The sequence below is a fragment of the Carcharodon carcharias genome, chromosome 10 (genome assembly GCF_017639515.1).
Source record: "Carcharodon carcharias isolate sCarCar2 chromosome 10, sCarCar2.pri, whole genome shotgun sequence".
NCBI lineage: Eukaryota > Metazoa > Chordata > Chondrichthyes > Lamniformes > Lamnidae > Carcharodon > Carcharodon carcharias.
This window is the reverse complement of record NC_054476.1, coordinates 14,891,559-14,919,101: the sequence shown is the minus strand read 5'-3', so window position 1 is coordinate 14,919,101 and position 27,543 is coordinate 14,891,559. Positions and strand designations below refer to the sequence as shown.

Genomic DNA, 27,543 nt, shown 5'->3' with positions numbered 1-27,543 from the left:
AGTCAGAGAGTCCACTGCAGGACCCAGACATTGGGTGACTTCTACATGTATTGCAAGGGAATGAAGATCAGCCATCAGAAGCTGTGTCATGGTTGAGTGTACAAGTGTGCTAATGAAGTTGAAGAAGGGTCATACAGACTCAAAACGTTAACTCTGTTTCTCTCTCCACAGATGCTGTCAGACCTGCTCAGCTGTTCCAGCATTTTCTGTTTTTGTTTCAGGTTTCCAGCATCCGCAATACTTTGGTTTTGTACTATAGAAGAAGGTTGATGGGCCTAAACAATAAAATGCTTGGAGCTTGCCAGAAACCCTTCAGTTAATGTCAAGAAGAATGGAGGAGACTGGCTCCAACTTGGCAAAGAGTTCTTTGCTAAACGTGGAGCCTATTCTTTCCAATGTGGAGCTGTGCTAATGAAGGTGACTTCTACAATTTATATCAATGACTTAAATGAGGGGAGCAAAGGCAATGGTAGCTAAATTTGCAAATTACACAAAGATAAGTAGGAAAGTATGTTGTGTAGAGGACATAAGAAGGTTGCAGACAAATATAGATGGGCTGAGTGAGTGGGCAAAAATCTGGCAGATGGAGTATAATGTGTGAAGTTGTTCACTTTGGCAGGAAGAATAAAAAAGCAAAGTATTACTTAGATGGTGAACGATTGCAGAATTCCAAGGTGCAGTGGGATCTAGGTGTTCTAATGCAAGAGTCAGAAAAAGTTAGTATACAGGTAATTAAGCAAGTAATTAAGAAGGCTAATGGAATGTTATCCTTTATTATGAGAGGAATTGAACATAAAAGTGACATGTTATGCTTCAGTTATACAGGGCATTGATGAGACCACATCTCAAATACTGCGTGCAACTTGATCTCCTTATTAAAGGAAGGAAGTAAAGCTGGAGATGGTTCAGAGTAGGTTTACTGGATTGATACCTGGAATTTTTTTTTTATTCATTCATGGGATGTGGGCATCACTGCCCAGGCCAGCATTTATCACCCATCCCTAGTTGCCCTCTAGTTCAGAGGGCATTTAAGAGTCAACCACATTCCTGTGGGTCTGGAGTCACATGTAGGCCAGACCAGGTAAGGAGAGCAGATTTCCTTCCCTAAAGGGCATTAGTAAACCAGATAAGGTTTTTACAACAATTGACAATGGTTTCACTGTCATCATTAGACTTTTAATTCCACCATCTGCCATGGCAGGATTCAAACGCAGGTCCCCAAAGCATTACCCTGGGGTCTCTGGATTAATAGTCCAGCGACAATACCACTATGCCATTGCCTCCCCCTAGAATGAGTGGGTTGTCTTATGAGGAAAGGTTAGGCAGACTGGACTTGTTTCCACTGAAACAGAAAATGCTGGAAAAACTCAGCAGGTCTAACAGCATCTGTGGAGTGAAAAAAAACAGAGTTAATGTTTCGGGCCCCTTATGACTTCTTCAGAGCTAAAGAAGGGTAAAAATGCAATGAAATAAATACTGTTTAAGGGGGGTGGAGCAGGTGAAGCTGGATAGAAGGCCAGTGATAGGTGGAGACCAAGGAGAGATTTCCAGAGATGTCATGAACACAAGGAAAAAGGGGTCTAAATGGTAGTGGTACTGGCTAAAGGAGGTGCTGATGGTGGCATTAAGGTCAGAAAGCAGAAAGTGATAATAGCAGGACAAGGGTAAGCACTCTGTGAGTGCAGAGGCGTGGGAGATGGGTCGGACACGGTTGGTCAACCACAGTGGATGGGAAACCCCGGTTAAGGAAGAAAGACCCACTCACTGCGGTTGACAGGGCCCTCAACCGTGTCCGACCCATCCTCCACGCCTCTGCCCTCACACCTTTCTCTCCCTCCCAGAATCATTATAGGGTCCCCCTTGTCCTCACTTTTCACCCCACCAGCCTCCGCATTTAAAAGATCATCCTCTTCCATTTCCGCCAACTCCAGCATGATGCCATCACCAAACACGTCTTCCCATCACCCCCCTGTCGGCATTCTGTAGGAACTGTTCCCTTCAGGACACCCTGGTCCACTCCTCCATCACCCCCAACACCTCATCTCCCTCTCACGGCACCTTCCCAGGCAATCGCAGAAGGTGCAACACCTGTCCCTTTACCTCCTCCCTCCTCACTCTCCAAGGGCCCAAACATTCCTTTCAGGTGAAGCAGCACTTCACTTGCACCTCCTTCAATTTGGTCTACTGCATTCGCTGCTCCCAATGTGGTCTCCTCTACATTGGAGACCAAATGCAGACTGGGTGACCTCTTTACAGAAAACCTTTGGTCTGTCCGCAAGCATGACCCAGACCTCCCTGTATCTTGCCATTTCAACACTCCACCCTGCTCTCATGCCCACATGTCCGTCCTTGGCTTGCTGCAATGTTCTAGTGAAGCCCAACGCAAAATGGAGAAACAGCACCTCATCTTCCGACTAGGCACTTACAGCCTTCCAGACTTAGCATTGAGTTCAACAACTTCAGACCATGAACTCTCTCCTACATCCTCAACCTCTTTTTATCCCTTTTTCTCAATATTCATTTTAACTTTTTTAATTTTAATTTTTTAATTTTTATTTTTTATCCACTCATTTTTATTTATTTTAATTTGCATTTATTGTTTTATCTCTACCTTTTATCCTATTTTCAATCCTTTTTCCTACCACTGTCCCCTTCCCGTCACCTCACTCCCACAAGGGCCATCTGTCACTTGTTCATGTTGTTCTTTCCAGAGTGCTTACTCTTGTCCTGCTATTATCACATTCTGCTTTCTGATCTTAATGCCACCATCAGCACCTCCTTTAGCCAGTAACACTATCATTAACACCCCTTTGTTCTTTTAGCCATGACATCTCTGGCAATCTCTCCTTTGCCTGCACCTATCACTGGCCTTCTATCCAGCTTCACCCGCTCCACCGCTCTTAAACAGTATAAATTTAATCACATTCTCACTTCTCTTTAGCTCTGAAGAAGGGTTATAAGGACTCGAAATGTTAACTCTTTTTTTTCTCTCTCCACAGATGCTGTTAGACCTGCTGAGTTTTTCCAGCATCTTCTATTTTTGTTTCAGGTTTCCAGCATCTGCATTATTTTGCTTTTATCTTGTTTCCACTGGAGTTTAGAAGGGTGAGGGGTGACTTGATTGATGTATGTAAGATCCTGAACAGTCTTGACAAGGTGGACATGGAAAGGATGTTTCCTCTTATGGGTGAGTCCGAAAATGGGGGGCATTGTTTTAAAATTAGAGGTCGTCCTTTTAAGACAGAGATAAGGAGAATTTGTTTTCTCTCAGAAGGTTGTGCGACTTTGGAACTCTCCGGTTCTCTGCTTCAGAAGGTGGTGGAGGCGGGGTCATTGAGTATTTTTAAGGCAGAGGTAGATAGATTCTTGTTTGGCAAGGGAAATAAAGGTTATGGGAGTTTATGGGAATGTGGAATTTGAAACACAAACAGATCAGCCATGATCGTATTGAGTGGCAGATCAGGTTCAAGGGGCCGAATGGCCTACTTCTGCTCCTATTTCATATGTTCATATGTTTGTACCCTGGCCTTATAAGGTCACTTCTGCTTGGTCTCTCACCACATGCAGATCCCATCTTGGAACTATTCTCTAAATTACATGTTGTATCAGGATTTAAGCTGGTAGTTGCAAGCATGAGAGTGAATGATTATGTTTATTCTTTATCATTATCATCCCACTCTTCCATCTCTTGTTCTTCCATCTACTGCTCAGCCAAGTTGCAATTCTTGAATATGTGAAAGGTAAGAGAGATAAGAGCAGGGTTGTGGAGAAGGGAGTTGGTGGGGGGGTGGTTTGGAGTAAAAAGTGTATGCTTACTCACTTGCAGTTTATAAATCAGAAGAGAATATGCAATGAGGGGGAAATAGGATGTAATGAAGAGGATTAGGTATGAGGACACTGTCATCTTCAATGGTTTTAACCACACCATTGACCACATCCTCTGTGATGGCCACTCCAATGATGCTGACCACCATTGCCCCCATGGGGTAAGGGCATGTAGCTGTGCCTGTTCCTTACTGGTTAGGTCCTGCTACTTCCAATTATGTATAACCTTGTCCTACATGAGGGAAAGAAGCGAGTCAGTGAGTGTGGTTGATGTGGCTGTCACGATTGAATAGCTAGCAATATGTGCAAGCTCTGCTATTTGGCTTACAGCAGTGCTAGGTGTGTGAGGAAGAGCTGAAGCTATGAATGTGAGGTATGAGTAATGATTAATGGCGGATGAGTGATAGGCATGTGGTGTATTTAGAAGCGTGTGAGACTAGTTTGCAGGATATGGTATGTGAAAATACATTCACTGACCTTGAATACTGGTGTGAGGTCATTAAACTTTACACGGCACTCACCGGGATCCTCAGGGTTTGTCTCCTACATTGAACACTGTAACTATCTTCTCCCACTGCCTTCGCAAAGTTTGTGTGTAGGGCCTTCTGGCCCCCTATGGATAGATCACATCTCTCCTTTTCCCTGCTTTTCTCCAGCAAATCCTTCAGTACAGCTTCAGAAAATCTTGGAGCATATTAGCTCCCCTGTTGAGCCATAATTAGTCACTATTCTTCCTGCTCAAACACTCGTTCACAAACAGATCCAGCACTTGCTGCACCAGAAGACACCTCCCCTTTATGAAATGCAGAGAAACTGATTGAATCAAAGTTCTGAAGAAAAATCATACAGGACTCGAAACATTAACTCTGCTTCTCTCTCCATAGACACTGCCAGGCCTGCTGAGTTTTTCCAGCACTTTCTGATTTTATTTCAGAATATCCGCCGTGTCTCACCTTTTTTTTTACTGATTTTATGTGATTCAGTCTAGCTTTAAGTGGTGCTAGCCTTGCACAAAATTGGATCCCTTGCTGAGATATTCAGCCACTGAACATTACGTTTAGCACTAGTTGCATGGTCATGGCTGAAGAATTTGCGTCAGTGCTGAGTGGATGATCCATCTGTGAAGGCTCACAGATCTCAGTGTTCAGGTAATTCGATCCACTCCACACGATATCAAGGAATGGCTGAAGGTCTGCACACATCACTGGCAGTCACTGATTACTCTGCTGGATCTGCCTTTCTATGAAGGGTCACCAATCTCTCCAATAGGAAACATGACAGCACTCGAAGCCTGGATGCACTCTTCCATCATCCACGCGTGGACGTACATAGCCTCTGGCAGCTCTGCCAGCTGTTTCCTTACCTCTCGCTGTAGCTGCAGCAGTTGTCATGTTGCCAACAACTCCAGAGTCATATCATCGCCCTGTGGCTTAGCGTGGACTGGATTCCCGCAGTCAGTGGCCTCAGCTGCCACAGCTTCACCAGCTGCTCAGGCAGGTCTGTGATGTGCTCACCAGGCTGTGATGCTGAATCTACTCGCAAACGCGTATACACTGGAGTGAGAGTATGTGCACTGATGGAGGGTGGGGGGCAAAGATATGACGGTGCATCCTCTGAGGATCTCTCCGCTTCCTCAGAGGCAGCCAGCTGGCCCTGATTTCTCCAACTGTCTGCACCTCGGAATCACCCTGCCATTTGTGAGAGAACAGGAACATGCTTTGTGTGTGCCAGATGCACCCTAAAGCCTCTGCGCCATACCCTCACCCCCTTGGGTTGGCATTCCTGTTGCCCCATCTACGATTGCATGGTTGCCCTGGTGCACTATCATTTCCAAAGCCTCCTCCTCCATGTGGTGGGGGATCAGGTTTGAAGATACAGCACCCCTCTGCCAGTCTTGGCCCTTTCTTTGACATTGTGCCCCATCTTTTCCCATGGTCACAAAAAAAAGGAACTGTAAGTTTTTCCTTGGAGACAGAGACAGCACTTCTGCTGGTCCATGATGGGCACACACAGATGCTACCTGCATATGACTACCCTCTCATGGGACCTTTGGCGGGGGTGGTCAACTGTCTTAGATGGGCACCTCTAACCGAGAAGCAGCCATGCCCCTGACAGGATATGCTGTAGCCACTTGCTACAGATTGCGTGGTCACTCTCCCTCCACCAAACGCACTCTCTCGCATTGCCACATTCAAGCCCCAAAGAGAAAAGAGGTGTGGAGCATTTCACCTTTGTGGGTGGAAGGAGGTCATTAATGCACTTGAGGCATTGAGTCCAGGTTCTAGGACTGACCCCACGGCTGCTGGCATCCTCTGCAATATCTGTCGATGTTTGCTTATTCAGGCGGGCCGCTCACCTCCTCCCTGGGGAAGAGGACCCCCTGTCTTGCCCTACCAGCCTTAAGGAGAACCTGCAGGAAGATATTGCTGAATCGTGGGGCCACCCAGGGCCTTCCGTCTGCCATTTATGCTGCAGGCTTCCAGTCAGCCCCTTGGCTGAAGGCTTCAGTCCAGGAGCAGCAGAGGATTGTTTGCAGCCCAGGGGAGGACACTTCTCTATTGGCCGGAGTGAATACAGGGCTGGAAAACCGTTTAATATGGTACCAGCACCTGCTGTGGCCTCAGCTGAAGCCAACTTCACCGCCTGATTCAGGCCTTCAATTGGATGCTCCCTGAACCAGTTGGCATGAAAATGCGTGTGGCAGGGTCTCTAAACGTCCGAGCGGAAATGGCACCCGCTTCCAATGCCTCCACCAGCACCTGTGGCCTTGCCATTGTATCCGCCCCATTGTCCTCCTGTTGATACTGCAACCTCAGGCAGGTTTAACTCAGATCTAACTGCCAGGATAATGCCCCACTAATCAATATCTTTGAGGTCTTTGTACAAAATTAAATAAGAAAATACTTTCCCTCCAGAGATAAGTTAATCACTTGTCAGTAGTGAATTCTTAGAAGGTCCAAAACTTGTTTCTCAACATTAATGGGAATGTTCAAACTTCAATTACTTTCTACTTTAATAAAACTGTAACCTCTTCTCCAAAGAATTCTCACGGTGGTGCCTATGTGGAGTTACTTACTCAAATACGTTGAGTCTTTGGCCATTCCTGGCTATCTTCCACATATTGCTGCTTCCTCCTAACTTGATGCTTCCTTGGATAAGAACTGTCAAAAATCCCAAGATCATCACAACCAACTGGAACGCGTCTGTCCACAGAACTGCCTTCAAACCACCCTGAAAATTTAAAGAAGTATTAACGCTGATGTTAAAAGTTCATCCTCGAGAAGCGTCGTCCTTTTAAAAATATAATGAGTTGAATATTAGCATGGAGAGGGGGAGGAAACAGGGGACGTTAGTTTGAGTACAAGGCTGCAGCCAAGCAGGGCTGAGAGCAGATAGGTCTAACAGGGGTGGTGTCCCGATCACAGTCGGGAGTGGAAAGGTACAGATGGTGGTCGGGAAGGGACCAGTTGCAATGGAGGGGAAACAGACAGAGCATGGATATCGGGATTTGCCAGGTAGTTTGTCAGACCGGTAAGAAACACCCCTGCTCCGGCTGGCCCACAAGTAGTGCTACATAGGCATTTACCTTATAGAGTCAGTCATTCTTACCTCCTTTCATCTGCCGGGTTTTCTGAGACCAGGGTAACTCGGTTGACTGTGGCTAAAACTATAATCAGTACAGAAAGCATTCAGCCTCATTATTGCCTTTATAATTTCTTATCTGTACCCAAACCACTTCTACATCCTGGTTGCCTGAACTTAAATTATCCCTCTCTATTGTGCTAATACCACTATTAATAAACAGAGCCACCCCTCCACCTTTTTGTAGCTTCCTGTCCTTTCTAAAGGTCATGTACCCTTCAAAGTTCAGTCCAAATCTATGTCATCCTGCAGCCATATCTCTGTAATGGCTATCAGGTTGTACTTATTTATTTCTATTTGCACTATCAGTTCATCTGTTTTGTTTCGAATGCTATGTGCATTCAGATATAGAGCCTTTAGTTTTATCATTTTATTATTTTTGTAACCTCTAACCTTATTTGCTAATTTACTTTTAGGCCTGAATTTTCAGCTCAGTGGGCTGGCGGGATCAGCAGGCCCAGGATCGGCCGGGAATCGGACCGCCAACTGTGATCAGACCCTGACTGCGGTTTCAATGTCAAGCACGCGCTGAGAAGCTCAGCGCTGCCGGGTGGGGGCAGGAAGAGGGCTGGCGATGACATCAAAGCGGGCACGGGCCAGTACTGACAGAAGGCTCCCTGAAGGCAGAGAGCTGCCTCAGGGAGCTGAAGGCCTGAAACAGCAAAAATAAAGGCTTCCAATGCCAAGAAAAGGTGTCCATGCTTAATGCTTCACAATCAGTCACCCGAAAATTTAGCTTATGAAAATGCTGTTCACAAGAAATTTATTTATGGGCTGAATCTTCCAGTTGGCCTGCGGGGGAGGGCCCAACGTGCCAATGCATAAAATGACATATGATGACATTGGGCGTGTGTCCCGACGTCACGGCGCCTCATTTCAATATTTTGTTTGGCGGGCACGCGCCAGAGGTGGCTGCATGCCCGCCGAATGGTCAACGGCCTAATAGGGCATTAAAAAAGAAATTTAACTTGTTAACAATGCTGCTCATCCAACCTTAAGGTTGGCATCAGGTGAAGAGCCCAAGCGGCTTTCGTGTTTTTCAGGAAGCCTCATCCCCGGGCAGGATGAGGTTTCATGAAGGTTTCATAAAATAAATAAATTTTACTAACGTCACAAACATGTTGCAACTCATGTGACACTGTCACATGAGCGCTACAGGCTGTGCATTACACTGAGCGGGCCTTAATTGGCGTGCCCGCATGAAGTGATGGCGCGCGGCCGATCGCGTGCAGCGATCAGCTCCGTGCCTGCCCCCTCCCACTCCTGCCCACCATAGGAAAAATTCTCCCCTATATTTTATTTCATCTTGGAAATATCACCTCACCGGTGGATAAGGTTTGTTGAAAAATGCAAAGGCCACCTGGCCAATTCGCCCATCCACCAACTGTAAGGTTGGACGGGCTATGTAAAATGACAGACACTTATGCCGTTAATGGGCTTAATTGCCCTCTTAATTGCTGTCAGGTGAGCTTCTGACTTTAGGGCGTGCCCACCGACTGAAATATCATGCAATTTCAGATCCTACCAGGTCGGGCGTGTGTCTGCCCGATCAGCGTGAAATTCTGCCCTTACATTTGTACTCTCTGTCCTTCCCTGTCACGGCCTGTTTATCATTTCCCATATTAATACCTTTTTCATTTCAGATTGTAATGTTATCAGTGGAAGCTTTTTGCCTCAGAACTCACAAAATAAATACAAGAAATAAAATAAAACTTTAAGGGATCAAGATGCCAATCTTCCCTCTAACGCTTTTTTGTTGTGTACGATCTGTACATTTAAGTGCGTGGACCCTTTTAATTTTTTTCATGCCTGTGTAAACATAGCAACTTAAAGGATCCCACTTATGCTTGGCCTTTGGACATTGATTATAACTTATATATTAATACCAATATGTTAATATCAAAATAGTGAGTATTTGTTTCTGGAAAGATTAAATCATTGAATGGAAAAAATGTTCTTTTTAATGAAAATTCAAGTGCGTATCTGTGAAATTGTTGCATAAGTGACTCATTGACAAAATATCTTATATAAATGCTCTTTGAATGTAAGCACTTATACATACCAGGGTGCAGTAGAAGGTGCAAACAATTCCTGTTGCAAACACTGATCCCCAGAGATTAAAACCAGTCACTGAGGAAGAAGAAGAATGCATATACTTAAGATGCAGGTATACTTAAAATGAAAATAAGGGCAGGTAAATATGAATGATCATTGCTCATTTGGAGAACTGGTGCAGACATGATGGGCCGAATGGCGTCCTTCTGTGCCATTAAGATTCTGTGATAAATAAAATAATTTTAATAGCAATTAACATTGAAAACACCAATGTTTTCTCCTCAGTGTGGATGAAACATCACACCAATTCAAAAGCAGCCAAAATAAGGTTGAAAAGTGATTGATGTTAAACAGAGATAACACTAGGAGCTTGGATTGAAGTGTGTTGTGGCGAGCAATGTAATATAGCTGGGAGAGAGTTTTGGCAATTATTTATTTTTTTGCAGAAAGTTCCAAATAATACTCTCAATTTTCACAGCCCTGGTAAGCACTTAATACTTTACTCAGAATTCAAGTTCAACATTTAGTGAGAGAACGTAACCTAATAAGTGCTTTCTGTCTGTTATTGTTCACACAATACTCATGTATTTCAGCATTTGACAAAATGCTGGGTAATATGTACTCTGCACTTTATAAAACAATGTGATCAGTGTAGTCATGAGTGAAGTTATTACAAAACCTGGGCACTAAAACAACAATCAATCTGAAAAAGCAGTAGAATAATAAACTAGATTCTTTTAACCCCATATTGATATATAGTATTTTAACGGACTCGGAATTAATCCTAGATTGTGGGAAAAGAAGCCTTACCTAAAATGACTGCACATAAAAATAACTACTTTGAAGTGCATTCCCTGTTACCATGCAACTAAAGAAGGAAATCTTGCTCACAGCAAACAGTAATGGCTTCAGGTGTTGAATTACTAGAGCTTATTAGTGCACTAAACTTCAAAGTGAGACCAGAAAAAGCTTTCACTCTGAGCAGACAACTTGTAATGTTCAATAATTATCTTTTCATTGTACATACCTTGATTCAGTGCCAGAGCTGGTGCATAAACCACAATACCTGTGTACAGAATCTGAAGATTAAAAGAAAAATCTATTTAACTCTTTCTTGTTTCAAACAAAACATAAATAAAAACGTAACTGATGAGTTTCAAAAAATTGCAGCTTCTTACTGTTTGGAGGATATAGATAATGGTAGCGGCAAGACGAACCAGCCTATTGAACCTCAATTCCAAATACTGAAAGAGAAAAGGAAAGGGGGGCCAAATTAAGAAATACGTTTGTGTAACATTGAAATGACAGAGAGAAACCTTTTTTTTTTAATGTCATCTTCCACGTTCTCAGGATGCCCCAAAGAGCTTAACAGTCAAGTCATTACTTTTGAAATTGAGTCAATGTTGTTTTGTAGGCAAAACGTAGCAGCCAATTTGCCAAAGGACCTGCAGTAATGAGAAAAATGCCCGGTTGTTGACCGGAATTTTCCAGCCCTGTTGGCATTGGCAGGTCGGGGGGGGTGACGGTTGGCGGGGAGGGGTGGGGTGGGGGGGGGAGTGCCACGGGGGCGGTGTGGGGGTTGGAGCAACATGGTTTTAAGTCGTTGTGAAACCAATTTGGGGTTGTCCGCTCCACCCATCGATGGTGGTGCTGCGTTTCCCGTTGCCACGTCACAAACGTCATGTTAATACATTTTTATCTAATTATAAACCCTGCTCATTGGAATCCTTCCCCAACATTCTATTTACCGCCCAGGTCAGTGTGACTTCGGAACGGCGACCTGAACTTCAACGGGAACTTGGAGGTGAGCGCACACAACCTTGTGCAGCGCTCCGAGCATCACCCATAGGACATCAAGAGAGAGGCGCCGCGCATTCAAGGGGCGGGGGGCGCAGGCAAGTCGCTTTTTCCTGGTTGGATTTCAGTGTGATGTCGGGGCAAGGGCTTCAGTGTGGGTCAGGCTAGGGTAGAAGGCAAGGCAGCACAGACTGGGGGAAATGCTCAAGCGCATGCCGGGGATGTGGTAGGGTTGCGGGGGTGAGGGGAGCGGCCGTGCCCTTGCAAAAAATTGTCAAAAGCAAGTATTCTTCCGCAGCTGAGACCATCCAGCTGCAGCTCCATTGACATGTCTGGAGTTGGGCCTCTCAAGATTTTCTGCCCACTCAAGCAGCGCGAAAGCGTGAAAGTGCCACCAAATGCGCCAGAACTTTTTATCACTTGGGTGCAGGCTGCAAACTAATGTGCTTTTTAGGGGGCAGCAGAGCAATTGGCTGACAGGGCAAGTTGTACAATCCCCTTGTGAGAGGTGGCCATGGCGCAGTCACTGGTGGAGGTGCAATGTCTTTATTAAGGAGTGGGCCAGTACCCATTATGGTTCAAGCTAACAATGAAGCCTTGCAGTGCGGGTTGGGAGAATGCCTGTGCCTGAACTGAGAGCACAGCATGCAGTCCAGTGGGCAAGGCTGCCGCCAATCGGTCAAGCGGAGTGCAGCAGAGGTGGATGGAGTTTCAGACAGCCAATGAGCGCGCTGCATACTGGCCATCCAAGTGGTGGCCAGCACTCTCCTTGCATGTGAAGGGATCTTCAGACTTAACCAGGACTTAATCAGACTTAGTACATCCACGCTAACACATGCGTCCTTCTCTTTGATCCTGCAAGAGGAGAGCGTCAGGATCATGGAGCCTGGTGACTTAGTGATCTGCCTCATGGCTTACAGAGACCAGAGAAGAAGAAAAAAGCGCACCAGAGGTGCCTAGCTCGGCAAAGGGAGGAGCACCTCTCTCAAGATGAGGGGTGGCAGGGTCTGTTGTGCATGCGGTTGAAGATCCACAGAAAGCCGTCGCTCATAGGCAGCTTGATGGACCCAGGGTCTATAGGTGGGGCTTGCCTTTCCTGCAGAGGACCAAGAACCACTGTCGCAAAAGACTGCGCATGTCCAGGGATCTGGTCGGTCACATGTGCCACCTGCTGCAGGATTTGGTGCCACAGGGACATGGAGGGCATCCACTCCCAGTGGCCATGAAAGGGACTGCGACACTCAATTTTTACACCAGTGGCTTCTTCAAGGGATCCTAAGGTGATCTATGCGGAATCTCACAAGCCGCCATGCATAAGAACATCCAGCAGGTCAAAAAAACATCTTCGCAAAGGCACAGAACTTTGTGCATTTCATCAGGGATCAGATAAGCAGGAAGCAAGAGCACTGGGATTTGTGCAGATCTCTGGTTTTCCACATGTGCAGGGTGCAATCGACTGCACTCATGTGGCGATTAGATCTCCATGACAACAAGCAGTCAACTATGTCAACCACAAGGGCTTCCACTGCTGAATGTTCAGAGCTGGTGTGCAACCACCACAAAGACATCTCAGAGGTCTGCTCACGATTCCCAGGGAGTGCCCATAACTCCTACATCCTTAGCAGGCCTTAGATCTCTGATGTCCTCCAGGGTCCGGAGAGGCTGCTGGGTTGGTTCCTCGGGGACAAGGGCTACCCACAGAGGACATGGCTGATGATGCCCATGCGGCAGCTTCAGGCAGCACAGAGTGACGGTATAATGCCGTGATCCAGACTGGTGGAGCAAACAATAGGCATTTTGAAAATGAGGCTCTGGTGCCTCGACAGTCTTGGATGGCAGTGCAATGCAATACAGTCCCCAGAGGGTGTTGTGCATCATCGTCGCCTGCTGCGCACTCCATAAACTGGCACTGCAACAGGAGTGGGGGGGGAGGTGACCTGGCTGAGGAGGAGAAGGAAGAGCTGCACGCATCCTCCGCTGAGGGGGCCATCGAAGGGGATGATGGTGATGAGGACATCGCACAGGCCAGACGAGGCAGGAACGCTCGAGAAGCCAACATAGCCACAAGATTTATGAAGGATGATGACGAGAGGGGACCGTCCTGACATCCTCAACTTGCATCTATGAACATTTTACTCCTGTGTGACAGATGGCAGCGCACATACCCTCGGTGCTGAGGCTCATGTCATGGAGACGCAGCAGAGGCCCTAATGGCCGCTAGATTCCTGGAGGATGATGATCACATGCAGTGAGGGCACACCATTGATATGTGAATGCCTGACTGCTGTCTGGCTGAGGGCAGCATGTTTGTGCTCTGTGATCAGGGTCATATCAGACAGATGTAGCCTTGAAACTTTAAATGCAGCTGATCCTTTGTCAGCCTTATGCACTTCAGGAGCACAGCGTCACCGGTCACAGATGCTGAAGAGATGGAGGGCCAGCCCCATTGCAAAGGTGCTGTGAGAGAATGACGGAACTCTGTGACGCCTGCCTACAATATTCCGGCAATAATGACAAGCACCATTGAGGTGCAGGCATCACTAATGTGTCTGGGGAGTGTGAGGCCAGACCATCACTTTGATCTGAAGGTTACACACTGCACAGAGAAGAGGCCCTGACTGAGACTCCTGCCTTTACCTTGTGCAGGAAACAAGGTTTCACATCTGAGTGACATGAACACTGCACATCAGAAAAGGGAGCCATGGGAAAGCAGCAATTCTTGGGAGTTTATTCAGTGAACATTAGGCTGTGCAACTACATCTCCTTAGCCTTCATAACCCTGCCACTTGGTTCTTCCATGACACCCAAGGTAAGGGTGAAGGCAGCCTGGTGACTGCTATGCCCTGTCTGTGATGACCTTGGCGAGCGTCCACTGGAGGGCCGAGACCTTGGAGGACCCGGCCTGCTGTCAGGGACCTGCTGTATGGCAGTGGCACCTCCTCGACCTGTGGAGCTGAAGCAGCTGGAGGTCACAGAAAAGGGGATTCAGATGGGCCAGATTCTCCTGGAGTCACCTGGGTGGATGGTCCCGGGGTGTGCACCTACTGATCCTTCTCCCAATGGGTGTCCGAAGGCCTTTGCTGACACCCTGAGAAGAAGTGGAAGCTGGAGCAAGATTGAGCTAGCCTGCACCTTTCTTGTGTTGACACTGTCAGAGGCCAACTATGGAGTTCAGCTCGTGCACCAGTGCAGGACCAATGTACTAGACCAAGATCTCCATGGCGACCAGCACCCTACAAGTGTTGATCTCGGTGCATTGGCATACTGGCGTTATCACCTCAGACAAAAGGCAGACAGACTCCTCCATTGTCCTTGCAATCTGAGAAGTGCAGCGGACATCCCTTCCTGATGTTCCCAGGCTTGCCTTTGCAACTCCAGAAACTAAGGTATGACTGAGTGCAGAGGCTCCTCACCTGACTTGGACTCAACAGATTTCTGGCCTCCAGCAGACCTCTGAGTGGCAGAAACCTGGGAAGTCCCTGCCACTGCCTGCTGTGGATCAGACAGTGCGATGAGCTCATCAGATTGTCACCCCAAGGCTACTCCAGAACTGGATCCCACTGAGGTGTGGATCTCTGTGGTGGAGGGTGTGGGTGAGCACTGTGACAGGTCTTTAATCAGGATATGATCAGAGTCTTCTCCCAAGGTGCCTTCAGGGCTTGAGTCAAGGACCTGACTCATGGACTCCATCAGCTGCTTCCCAGATGTGCCTGCAAAAGGAGAGATAATTAGTGCATGGCAGGGGAACTGACTCACAGCATGATTGTCTGATGGATGTTGCACCACTGGATCCTCACTTGGTTGAGCACTGCCGACCTCACCGTCAGCACAGGAACGGTCCAGATCATTGCCAGACAGCTGGATGACTCTATTTTCAAAGTCTGTGAGGACCTTGATGTCAGGCATTCCATCACCAGTCTGCAACCTCTCCCTTTTGTTGTGCGCCAACTTGGTCTGCATGAAGACAGATGAAACAGTGCAAGCAGGATGCCTGCCAAACCCGATGAGAAGGATGTCTGGCACGTGTAGGTGGTGCCATGGACTGGTTGAGGACACGATACACAGGGCAGATAAAGGTGTGCATGAGAGAGTGAATGGTGATGTCCCTTGATTTGGCAGTGAGTGAGATCCCTTTGGATGTCTGATGGGTTTGTGAATGTGTGAGTTGAGAGTGAAGAGAACAGTGACTTACCCTGGCAGAACAGAATAGATTGTTCATCCTTTTTCAGCACTGGGTGGCTGTCCTCTTTTGCAGGGCATTGGCGCTGACCACCGCTGCCACCACCTCCCTGGATTGGTGACCTTGCTTGCTGGTCTTTGCCCAAAGCGGAAGTAGAGGATTTCACAGGGGGCCTCCACTGCGTCCAGTTAGGCATCCTACAAAAAGAGGACAGCCACCCATTGCCGAAAAAGGATGAATGATCTCCTCTGCTCTGCCAGGTTAAGTCGCTGTTCTCTTCATTCTCAACTCACACACTCCAAATGAAATCACCAAATGCAGTGATAATTATCTTCTTACACAGTGTAACCTGTGAAAACATGCTCACACACACATGCACAAAAGCACCTTCCCAAAAGATGTGCTGAGAATTATCCTAACGTACAAGACTTGTTGGCACTGGAAGTTGGTGGGCAGAAATTCTACTCAAAGTTGCCTTTTTTGCATCTGAAAAATTGGCAGCCAGCAATTGAAAATCAAGGAGTGGAGGTGGTCACCTTGAGCACCAGTTGATGCTGTATTCAGCTTGACCTGTGAATGGCGAGCAGCCCTACAACTGTAAGATTGGTTGAATATCCAAATCATGGCCCTATATGCGTTAGAGGACCCCTGATTTCAAATTCAGGTATACATGTGCCATGCACGCTATAACTCATTGCATCGCACATTGAGAGGCCTAGCCAGCAGTCCTTAAAGGACAGGAACTTTATTGAGATTACCCATGACTCATTCAACTCTTGCCATTAACTTTAGTAGCATTTTTTTTAATCATGTGATGTGGGCACTTATTGCTTAAGTTGGAGTTCGGTGACTGAGGGAGTTCGGTGAGGAGGGAACGAGGTGATCCTTTGAGTACTGTGAGTACAGTCGGGTAACTATTTACTACTTTTATTGCTTATAGTTTTTAAGGTCTTATTTTGTGGTTCATTGTTTGTAAGGGCTATATTCTGTAACAACGAGGAATAGGGAAGAAGGGCCCTAGAGTAATTAATATTATTTGATATTAAGTACCTTCCAAAAGTACTTTTGAAAAACTCCAAAAGTTCCAAAAGAAGTATTAAGTTAATTTAAAGGGATAGGTCATGGCAGGAGAGCTCAAAGCCATGATGTGCTCCTCCTGCTCTATGTGGGAAGCCGGGAAAATTTCTAGTGCTCGGGGCCAGCATGTGTGCATTAAGTATCTCCAGCTGCAGCTCCTGGAAGCCTGGAGCTGGAGTGGCTGCTGGGGACACTGTGGAGCATCCATGAAGTGCAGAGTATCGTGGATAGCACCTATAGAGAGGTGGTCACACCGCAGGCTAAGAGTCCACAGGCAGGAAGGGAATGGGTGACCACCAAGCAGAGCAAGAGGACTAAGCAGGCAGTGCAGGAATCTCCTGTGGCCATTCCCCTGCAAAATAGATATACCGCTTTGGATACTGTTGAGGGGAATAGCCTCTCAGGGGAAGGCAGCAACAGCCAAAGTTGTTGCACCATGGTTGGCTCTGCTGCACAGGGGAGGAGTAAAAAGTGTGGGAATGCAATAGTTATAGGGGATTCAATTGTAAGGGGAATAGATAGGTGTTTCTGTGGCTGCAAACGAGACTCCTGGATGGTATATTGCCTCCGTGGTGCTAGGGTCAAGGATGTCTCAGAGCAGCTCCACGACATTCTGAGGGGGGAGGGTGAACAGCTTGTGGTCATGGTACACATTCACACAAATGACATAGGTAAAAAAAAGGGATGAGGTCCTAAAAGCAGAATACAGGGAGTTAGGAAGTAAGTTGAAAAGATGATCTCAGGATTACTACCAGTGCCACGTGCTAGTCAGAGTAGAAGTAGCAGGATATGTCGGATGAATACATGGATGAAGAGATGGTGTGAGTGGGAGGGTTTCAGATTCCTGGCACATTGGGACTGGTTCTGGGGGAGGTGGGACCAGTACAAACTGGACGGGTTACATCTGGGCAGGACCGGAACTGATGTCCTAGGGGGAACATTTGCTAGAGTGATTATGGAGGGTTTAAACTAAAATGGCAGGGGGATGAGAACCTATGCAAGAAGTCAGAGGAGGAAGAATCAAAAGACAGAAAGGGGAATAAGAAAAGTGATGGGCAGAGAAATCAAGGGCAAGAACCAAACAGGGCCCCAGTGAAAAATAGTGGGAACGGGACAAGTAATATTAAAAAGACAAGCCTTAAGGCTTTGTGCCTTAACGCAAGGAGCATTCACAATAAAGTGGATGAATTAACTGCACAAATTCATGTAAACAAGTATGATATAGTCGGGGTTACGAAGACATGGCTGCAGGGTGACCAGGGATGGGAACTGAACATCCAGGGGTATTCAGTATTTAGGAAGGACAGACAAAAAGGAAAAGGCGGTGGAGTTGCACTGTTAGTTAAAGGTGAAATTAATGCATTAGTGAGAAAAGATATTAGCTCTGACAATGTGGAATCTGTATGGGTAGTGCTAAGAAACACTAAGGGGTAAAAAACATAAGTAGGGGTTGTTTATAGACCCCCAAACTGTAGTGGTGATGTTGGGAATGGCATTAAACAGGAAATTAGAGATGCATGCAATGAAGGAACATCTGTAATTATGGGTGACTTTAATCTGCATAGATAGGGAAAATCAAATTAGTAACAATACCGTAGAGGGGGAATTCCTGGAGTGTATACGGGATGATTTTTTGGGCCAATACATTGAGGAACCAACTAGAGAACAGGCCATCCTAGACTGGGTATTGTGTAATGAGAAAGGGATAATTGGCAATCTAGTTGTTCGAGGCCTCTTGGGGATGAGCTACCACAATATGATAGAATTCGTTGTCAAGATGGAAAGTGACGTAGTTGATTCTGAGACTAGGGTCCAGATTCTTAATAAAGGAAACTACGATAGTATGAGGTGCGAGTTGGCTATGATGAATTGGGAAATGTTACTTAAAGGAATGATGATGGATAGGCAATGGCAAACATTTGAAGAGAGTGTGGGTGAACTGCAACAATTGTTTATTCCTGTCTGGCGCAAAAGTAAAACAGGAGAGGTGGCTAAACCATGGCTTACAAGGGAAATTAGGGATGGTATTAGATCCAAGGAAGAGGCATACAAATTGGCCAGAAAAAACAACAGACCTGAGGATTGGGAGCAGCTTAGAATTCAGCAAAGGGAGAACAAGGGACTGATTAAGAAGGGGAAAATAGAGTACAAGAGTAAGCTTGCAGGGAAGATAAAAACTGACTGTAAAAGTTTATATAGATATGTGAAGAGAAAGACATTGGTGAAGACAAATGTAGGTCCCTTACAGTCAGAAACAGGGTAATTTATAATGGGGAACAAAGAAATGGCTGACCAACTAAATACATATTTTGGTTCTGTCTTCACAAAGGAGGACACTAATAACATACCAGAAATGTTGGGGAACACAAGGTTCAGTGAGAGGGAGGAACTGAAAGAAATCAGTATTAGTAGGGAAATGGTGCTGGAGAAGTTGATGGGATTGAAGGCCGATAAATCCCCAGGGCCAGATAATCTATATCCCAGAGTGCTTAAGGAAGTGGCCCTAGATATAGTGGATGTATTGGGGGTCATCTTCTGAGATTCTATAGACTTTAGAACAGTTCCTACAGATTGGAGGGTAGCTAATGTAACCCCACTATTTAAAAAGGGAAGTAGAGAGAAAGCAGGGAATTATAGACCAGTCAGCCTGATGTTGGTAGTGGGGAAAATTCTAGAGTCCATTATAAAAGATTTAATAGCTGTGCGCTTGGAAAACAGTGGCAGAATCGGACAGAGTCAGCATGGATTTACGAAAGGAAAATCATGCTTGACAAATCTACTGGTATCTTTCGAGGATGTAACTAATAGAGTTGATGAGGGGGAGCCAGTGGATGTGGTTTATTTGGACTTTCAGAAGGCTTGCGATAAAGTCCCTCATAAGAGATTAGCATGTAAAATTAAAGCACATGGGATTGGGGGTAGTGTATTGAAATAGATAGAAAACTGGCAGATAGGAAACAAAGAGTAGGAATAAACGGGTATTTTTCCGAATGGCAGGCAGTGACTAGTGGGGTACCGCGGTGCTGGGACCCCAGCTATTCACAATATATATTAATGAGTTAGATGAGGGAACTAAATGTAATATCTCTAATTTTGCAGATGACACAAAGCTGGGTGGGAGGGTGAGCTGTGAGGAGAATGCAGAGATGCTTCAGTGCGATTTGGACAAGCTGAGTGAGTGAGCAAATGCATGGCAGATGCAGCATAATGTGGATAAATGTGAGGTTATCCACTTTGGTAGCAAAAACAGGAAGGCAGATTATTATCTGAATGGCTATAAATTGAGAGAGGGGAATGTGCAACAAAACCTGGATGTCCTTGTACGCCAGTCACTGAAGGTAAACATGTAGGTGCAGCAGGTGGTAAAGAAGGCAAATTGTATGCTGGCCTTCATAGCTAGAGGATTCGAGTACATGAGCAGGGATGTCTTGCTGCAATTATACAGGGTCTTGGTGAGATCGCACCTGGAATATTGTGTGCAGTTTTGATCTCCTTATCTGAGGAAAGATGTTCTTGCTATAGAGGGAGTGCGGTGAAGGCTTTCCACACTGATTCCCGGGATGGCGGGACTGACATATGAGGAGAGATTGAGTCAGTCAGGATTATATTTGCTAGAGTTCAGAAGAATGAGGGGGGATCTCATAGAAACCTATAAAATTCTAACAGGACTAGACAGAGTAGGTACAGAAAGGATGTTCCTGATGGTGGAGGAGCTCAGAACCAGGAGTCACAGTCTGAGGATATGGGGTAGACCATTTCGGACTGAAATGAGGAGAAATCTCTTCACCCAGAATGTGGTGAGCCTGTGGAATTCGCTACCACCGAAAGTAGTTGAGGCCAAAACATTGTATGTTTTCAAGAAGGAGTTAGATGTAGCTCTTGGGGCGAAAGGGATCAAAGGATATGGGGAGAAACTGGGAGCAGGCTATTGATTTGGTTGATCAGCCATGATCATAATGAATGGCGGAGGAGGCTTGAAGGGCCGAGTGGCCTACTCCTGCTCCTAGTTTCTATGTTTCTATTGCCTATCCCTAATTGCCCACCGCCACCTTCTTGAGCCACTGCAGGCTATCTGGTCTGACTTATCTGTAGCGGTTTGGTCCAAATCAGTGGCTTCCCTGAAGGAAAAAACAGTTCAGACCAGTCCTCTTATTTCCCAGTTTTACTGGTGTTCCATTTTAAAGTATACAGTATCAGTTTGGACCAGTATTCTTATTTCCCAGTTTTACTGGTGTTCCATTTTAAAGTATACAGTATCAGTTTGGACCAGCATTCTTATTTCCCAGTTTTTACTGTTTTTTCCTTCTGAGTTACTAGGCCATTTCAGAGGCCAGTTTAGAGTCAACCACATTGCTGTTGGTCTGGAGATATGCAGGCTGGACCAGGTAAAAGTAGCAGATTTCCTTCCTTGAAGGACATTAGTGAACCAGGTTGGTAACCATTACTGAGACTAGCTTTCAATTCCAGGTTTATTAATTGAAGTTAAATTCCACTAGCTGCCCCATGGTGAGATTTGAGCCTACATTCTCTTGGGCCTCTGGCTTACTAATCCAGTCACATTTACTCTAACCGGGATTTTCCGGTCCCACCGAAAGTCAATGGGCTATTGGCTGGCCTGCCACGATCCCTGCAGCGGGTCCCACCATGTGCAGGGTCAGAAAATCCCAGCCTATGTCACCTCCTCTTCCTATAAACTCAGACCTGAAGCCTGCAGGGCAATGTCCCTAAAATTGTATTGCACACAGTTCCTCTCATTCGCCTTTTCCCAAGCTACATGGGGTGGCCACAATGCTGGTTAATTACGTTTTCATGTCAACCACAATTTTTTGGGATTTGGTGGCAGGTTTTCAGCCAGATACCCTTCCTGCCTCTAACCCTCCCTATTTATTCAGGCTGGGGCCCGGCACACGTTGGCCTACCTGCACCAGTAGCTGTGTTCCTTCATTGACAAGTCCTGGAGTGGGAATTCAGCACTGGTCTGTGCAGCTCAGAGACAGGACAGCCATCCATTGACCCACTCCAGCTCCTCCTTGTTGAACTGGGGAGGTGGTGGCACTGTGGTATTGTTACTATGTTGGTAATCCAGAGACTCAGGAGCAATGATTTAGGGACCTGGATTCAAATCCCACCATAGCAGACAGTAGAATTTAAATTCAATAAAAATCTGGAATTAAAAGTCTAGTGGTGACTACGAAACAATTGCTGTAAAAGCCCATCTGGTTCACTAATGCCTCTTAGGGAAGGAAATCTGCTGTCCTTATCTGGTCTGACCTACATGTGACTCCAGACCCACACCAATGTGGTTGACTCTTAAATACCCTCAAGGGCAATGGGATGGGCAAAGAAACACTGGCCTAGCCAGTGATGCCCACATCCCAAAAACAACTAAATTTTAGAAAGTGGAGTTTAACTGATTCAGTTATCACCCACGATCACTAAAAATCAGAGATCCAATGTTCATATATATATATATTGTTCACAGTAGAGCATCAGAATCATTCACAGATATTACAGGTATTTTTCCTTTTCTGTAGAAATTGGTGCAATTTCGCTGGCATTTTCAAAAATCTCTAAAATGGGTAAGGAAATTTCTTGAGCAATTACTGCGGGGGAACAGCTGAAAAAGTAATAAATGCCTTTTCATTAGATGTTGACTGAGTAAATCAATAAAAATTCAACCCGTACCTACAAAAGTTTGCCATTTGTAATAAACAAAAGACTCTCCCTGACAGCCATAGTAAATCTTCATGTTCTTTGTGGGAAAAGTCAATTTTTATTTAAAGTGAGCTTCAATATATTTAACATGTTAAATTTGTCCTATTTCAAATGTTTCACATGTAAATCCAGTTTTATATTTCAACATTTTAAATGTCACAGATATCGTCACTGAATTTACTTGTGTGGATTTATAAAGCATTTCTTTGGTAGTACAGATTGTCAGTGGCAATATGCTGTTTTGAAGATGTGATAAAACCAATATAGCAAGTTTTAGCTCTATTTAGCTGCATTATCTTTCTGCAAATAAAGAAGCCATTGCAAAAGGAACATTGCAATGCTAACTAAACCTCTGAGTGACACATATTATGTTTTATAAAGCAACAACATATTTATATAGCACCTTTAACATAATAAAACATACTAAGACACCTCACAGGAGGATTGTAAGAACATAAGAAATAGGAGCAGGAGTAGGCTACTTGCCCCTCAAGCCTGTTCCACTATTCAATAAGATCGTGGCTGATCTGCCCCAGGCCTCAACTCCTCTTTAGTTCCAGCTCCCTGTAGCCCTCAACTCCATGATATTTCAAAAATCTATCTGCCTCCTCTTTAAATACTTTCAGTGATCTATCCTCCTCAACTCTCTGAGGTAGAGAATTCCAGACACTCACTGCCCTCTGAGAGAAGGGATTCCTTCACATTTCTGTTTTAAATGAGTGTCCCCTTATTCTGTAATTATGCCCCCTAGTTTGAGATTACCCCACTAGTGGAAATATCTTCTCAAAATCCACCTTGTCAAGCCCCCTCAGAATCTTGTACGTTTCAATAAGATCACCCCTCGTTCTTCTAAACTTGAATGATTAAAGGCCTAACTTGTTCAGCCACTCTTGATAAGTCATCCCCTTCATCCCAGGAATCAGCCTGGTGAATCTCTTTTGAACAGCCTCCAATGCCAATGTATCCTTTCTTAAATACAGGGACCAAAACTTTACACAGTACTCTATGTGCGGCCTCACCAACACCCTGTACAGTTGTAACAAGACTTCCCTATTTTTAATCTCCTACTCCCTGGCAATACAGGCCAAAATTCCATTTGCCTTCTTAATTACTTACTGCACCTGCATGCTAACTTTTTATGTTTCATGCACAATAACACCCAGATTCCACCGTGCTGCAATTTTATGGAGTCTCTCTCCATTTAAATAATAGTCTGCCTTTTGATTCTTCCTATGAAAGTGCATGACCTCACGCTTTCATACATTAAACTCCATCTACTAAGTTTTTGTCCACACTCAACTTACTTATACCCCCTTGCAGATTCCTTATGCCCTCATCACAACATGCCTTCCCATCTATTTTTGTATCATCAGCAAATTTAGATACATTACAGTCTGCCCCCTCCCTCAAGTCATTAATTTAGATGATAAATAATTGAGGCCCTAGGATTGATCCGTGTAGCACTCCACTGTCCAACCTGAAAAAGACCCGTTAATCCTGACCCTCTGTCTTCTGTGTGTTAACCAATCCTCGATCCATGCGAATACATTACCCCCAATACCGTGAGTTCCTATTTTGCTTTTATAAGCTTTTATGTGGCACCTTATCGAATGCTTTCTGGAAATCCAAATGCGCTGCATCTACCGGTTCCTCTTTAACAACTCTGCTTGTTATATCCTCAAAAAACTCCAGCAAATTTGTCAAACATGATTTCCCTTTACAAAACCATGTTGACTCTGTTTGATTGCGCTAAGCTTTTCTAAATGTCCTGCTATTTCTTCCTTAATAATGGACTCTAGCATTTTCCCAATGACAGATGGTAGGCTGACTGGCCTATAGTTTCCTGCTTTTTGTGTCCCTCCCTTCTTGAACAGGGGCATCACAAAAGCGGTTTTTGAATCTGCTGGGACCCTCCCAGAATCCAGTGAGTTTTGGAACATTTCGACCAATGCCTCCACTATCTCTGCAGCAACTTCCTTTAAAATTATAAACAAGATAAGGCATCAACTCACGTAAGGAAATATTAGGGCTAATGACTAAAGCCTGGGACAAAGAAGTAGGTTTTAAGGAGTGCCTTAAAGGAAGAAGGTGAGGCAGAGATACCGAGAGGTTTATTCCAAAGTTTGGGGCAGCTGAAGGCATGGCCATCAATAATGGAGTGATCAGTTTTATTGATTTTATCCACCTCACCTCATATGTACTGGCAATTCCTGATCTGTAAAAGACAGGTAGGAAGAGCTCCGCTGTGAAGATGACAACAAATGTGAAGGCGACGCAGAAGAGGATGAAAGAAGCTCCATGCCGATAAACCTCCGAGGGGGCTCCTAACACAGTCACTGCAGACATGAAACTGGCGGTGAGAGAGAGGGCCACTGGGCCACAAAACATCTGTCTCCCTGCTACCAGAAACTCATGGGAGGTAACCTTCTTTCTTTCTTTGATGGCAAAAAAGACTCCTATCCCAGAAGAAACGACAAAGAGCGAAGCAAAAACGACGTAATCCCATGCTGTAAAAGTCCCCACGCCTGGGTTTGCAAATTGACTCATTATTTCCTCGCGGAAATGTAGTTCAGACACATATATTTGTTACTTCAGGGATGAGCCTCCAGTAAACAGTTATCAACAAGATTTGCTCTTGGGTGCTTCCTCATCTGCAGGACTCTCCTGGTTAAAACTGACAATGCCAGGAGACGTGTTCTGTAAGGTATGAAGGAAAAGGACTCTCAAACAGCACACACAGGCGATGATCACCCGAAATGATAGCCTGCAGATTTGTAAATAGGTGTACATGAGATTATGATGACCGTTGAGGAAGTCCCAGTGGAATTTACCAAATAGTCAGTGATCTCTTCAGCTTTCATTAGCCAGTTAAAGATTAGACTGAGCACTGAACCAAGAAGTAAAGTTCCGTTTTACAATTCAGCAATTTATTGCAGCAATTTTAATTACTACCCTAAACTATTTTCTGTACCAGACGAGGTCATACAGTTCGCATTTGGACAAGAATTGGAGTTCAAACTGACCAGAAAATGAACTATTGGATTATCTATTTTTAAGATTAGTATCATTGACTGACTTGCAGCCTGTGCTTCGCTCACTTAAGCAATTATTTACAGGTAGGTCAGACAAATTATGTCAATTGATCATTTCTACATACAATACTTAACCCAGAAATCTTTTTGAGCACAATCGAGAGAAAAATACAAAAGGAAAATCAATGTTTGGTGGAAAAGCCAGCTTGAGAAACAAAAGAGGCTAAAATTTACTGCGGTGGCTTGAGTGTCAAGTGTACCCACCTTGGGTCTCCATGGATACCTATGCCAAAACTGGCAAGTCAGGGAGAGATTCCTTGATTTAAATTTTTTGGTTGGGCACTGCTACCATTGGGACACATCTCTGGCATCTTTCTGCCCGAGGCTGCAAGCATTCATTTTTGATCAATTCATTCATTTATGGGATGTGGGCATTACTGGCAAGGTCAGCATTTGTTCCCCATCCAACGAAATTGCCAATGAGAAGCTGGTGGGGAGCTGCCTTCTGCAGCCCATGGTGCTAATGTTAGGGATGGGATTTCCAGGATTTTCATCGAATGATGCTGAAAGGGTGACAAAATATGCATGTACTATAATCACGTATTTATACCTCCTTTCCAATTGTTCAGAAAAGGGCATGAATCATAAGGCATGTTGTCTTAGAAATTCAGTGATGTGTGCCAGTTTTACAGGCATAATATGAGTTTCTCCAGGTCCAGTCTGGCAGAACTTGTGCAGTGTTCGTTCAGCACCAAAAATTGGCTGTCATATTGCTTGCGGCAGCTCAGTTAGTAACCAGGGGGCCACACCTGAATCTGCTGCATATGCAGGTTGGTGGCTTAGTTCTGCTTCAGGGCCTGTCTGCCAAACTGGATTGCCATTGACCACAACATGTACCATGCAAAATGTAGTCAGTTCCTTTGGGCATTCAGCAGCCAAACCAGTGGGAGCCAAGAGGCTGTCACCCAAAAGGTAAGTGCATCCTTACACCTCCAAACTCTGCCCACCCACTCCATCCCACCATCTCTTCTGAAATCCTCGGTTGGCATAGGAATTGAACAATCTTGCTGCCTCCCACAACCAAAAGCGACCATTGGAGCTATGACTATCATTTGAAGATTGTCCCTACTGACCCAAGGAGGAGAGGGGATCAATTTGCCACGGCCCTGCCATCGGTTGTGCATGTGCAATGTTTTATGCAATGACTGCACCTCGCTTCAGGCATGAGCACATTTCTAGGTCATTGCTTTTGCTGCAGTCATCATTTTCTTTCAATTTTCTGCAGATTCTCCTTGGAGAATTTGGCCTTGGCGGGAGGCAGTGGCATAGTGGTATTGTCACTGGGCTAGTGTTCCAGGGATCCAGGGTAATGCTCTGGGAACCCGGGTTTGAGTCCCACCACAGCAGATGGTGACATTTGAATCCATTAAAAATCTGGAATTAAAAGTCTGATGATGACCATGAAACCATTGCTGATTGTTGTAAAAACCCATCTAGTTCACTAATGTCCTTTAGGGAAGGAAATCTGCCATCCTTACCTGGCCTACATGTGACTCCAGACCCACAACAATGTGGTTGACTTTTAAACATGCCCTGTGAATGAGGGCAATTAGGGATGGCCAATAAATGGTGGCCCAGCCAGTGACACCCACATCCCATGAATGAATAAATAAAAGTTAAAATAAGTTGGATGCCAATGGCTCAATCACCTTATCTCCACTGGAGCAATTTTGATTTCACTGCATGTTCACTAATTGAATGCAAGAATTGTAGTTTACTGTGGAAGTTTGATTTAGAAAAGTGTATGTTTATATCAGGTCTTGCATTAGAAGTATCCACCCCTACTACCACCCACTGAGCTTTTTGGTAGACTGTTTGATTTTTGCCTTGCAACATGGGAAGAAGAAAAATGATTTTTGAGCGGGAAAATGATAAATCCAGCACATTAGTCAGTCCATTACTAATTGCAAGCGAGCTTGCTGAAGTTAGGAGCTGAAGGTTTTTCTTTTATTCTAATTAAGATGGAGAATGGAATTCTTCTCATAGTGTCAGCTTCAAACACTCCCAAGGCAGGTACAGTACAGTCAAAGGCAAAGTAAACTTATACCGGTCCCAAGCCCGGAACTTTACCGCAGCAGCATCTGTAGGGTAGCTTTACCATTTTATATCCCAGTAATATTCTGGCCTCTCCAGGTCAGATGGTCTTTTGGCGTTTTTGCT

At 45.2% G+C, this 27,543-nt stretch overlaps 1 protein-coding gene across 1 annotated transcript in view; it reads right to left on the bottom strand.

The window, feature by feature from the left end:
• Positions 1–24,838, bottom strand: part of slc5a12 (solute carrier family 5 member 12) — an 81,095-nt gene extending 56,257 nt beyond the window's left edge. Inside the window, exons 1-5 of the mRNA XM_041196618.1 lie at positions 24,482–24,838; positions 10,701–10,766; positions 10,550–10,601; positions 9,530–9,597; positions 6,902–7,056 (exon numbers count right to left, since the gene is read on the bottom strand). Coding sequence (XP_041052552.1) covers positions 6,902–7,056; positions 9,530–9,597; positions 10,550–10,601; positions 10,701–10,766; positions 24,482–24,838 — 698 coding nt within the window. The remainder of the gene's footprint in view (positions 1–6,901; positions 7,057–9,529; positions 9,598–10,549; positions 10,602–10,700; positions 10,767–24,481) is intronic.
• Positions 24,839–27,543: the final 2,705 nt, after the last annotated feature.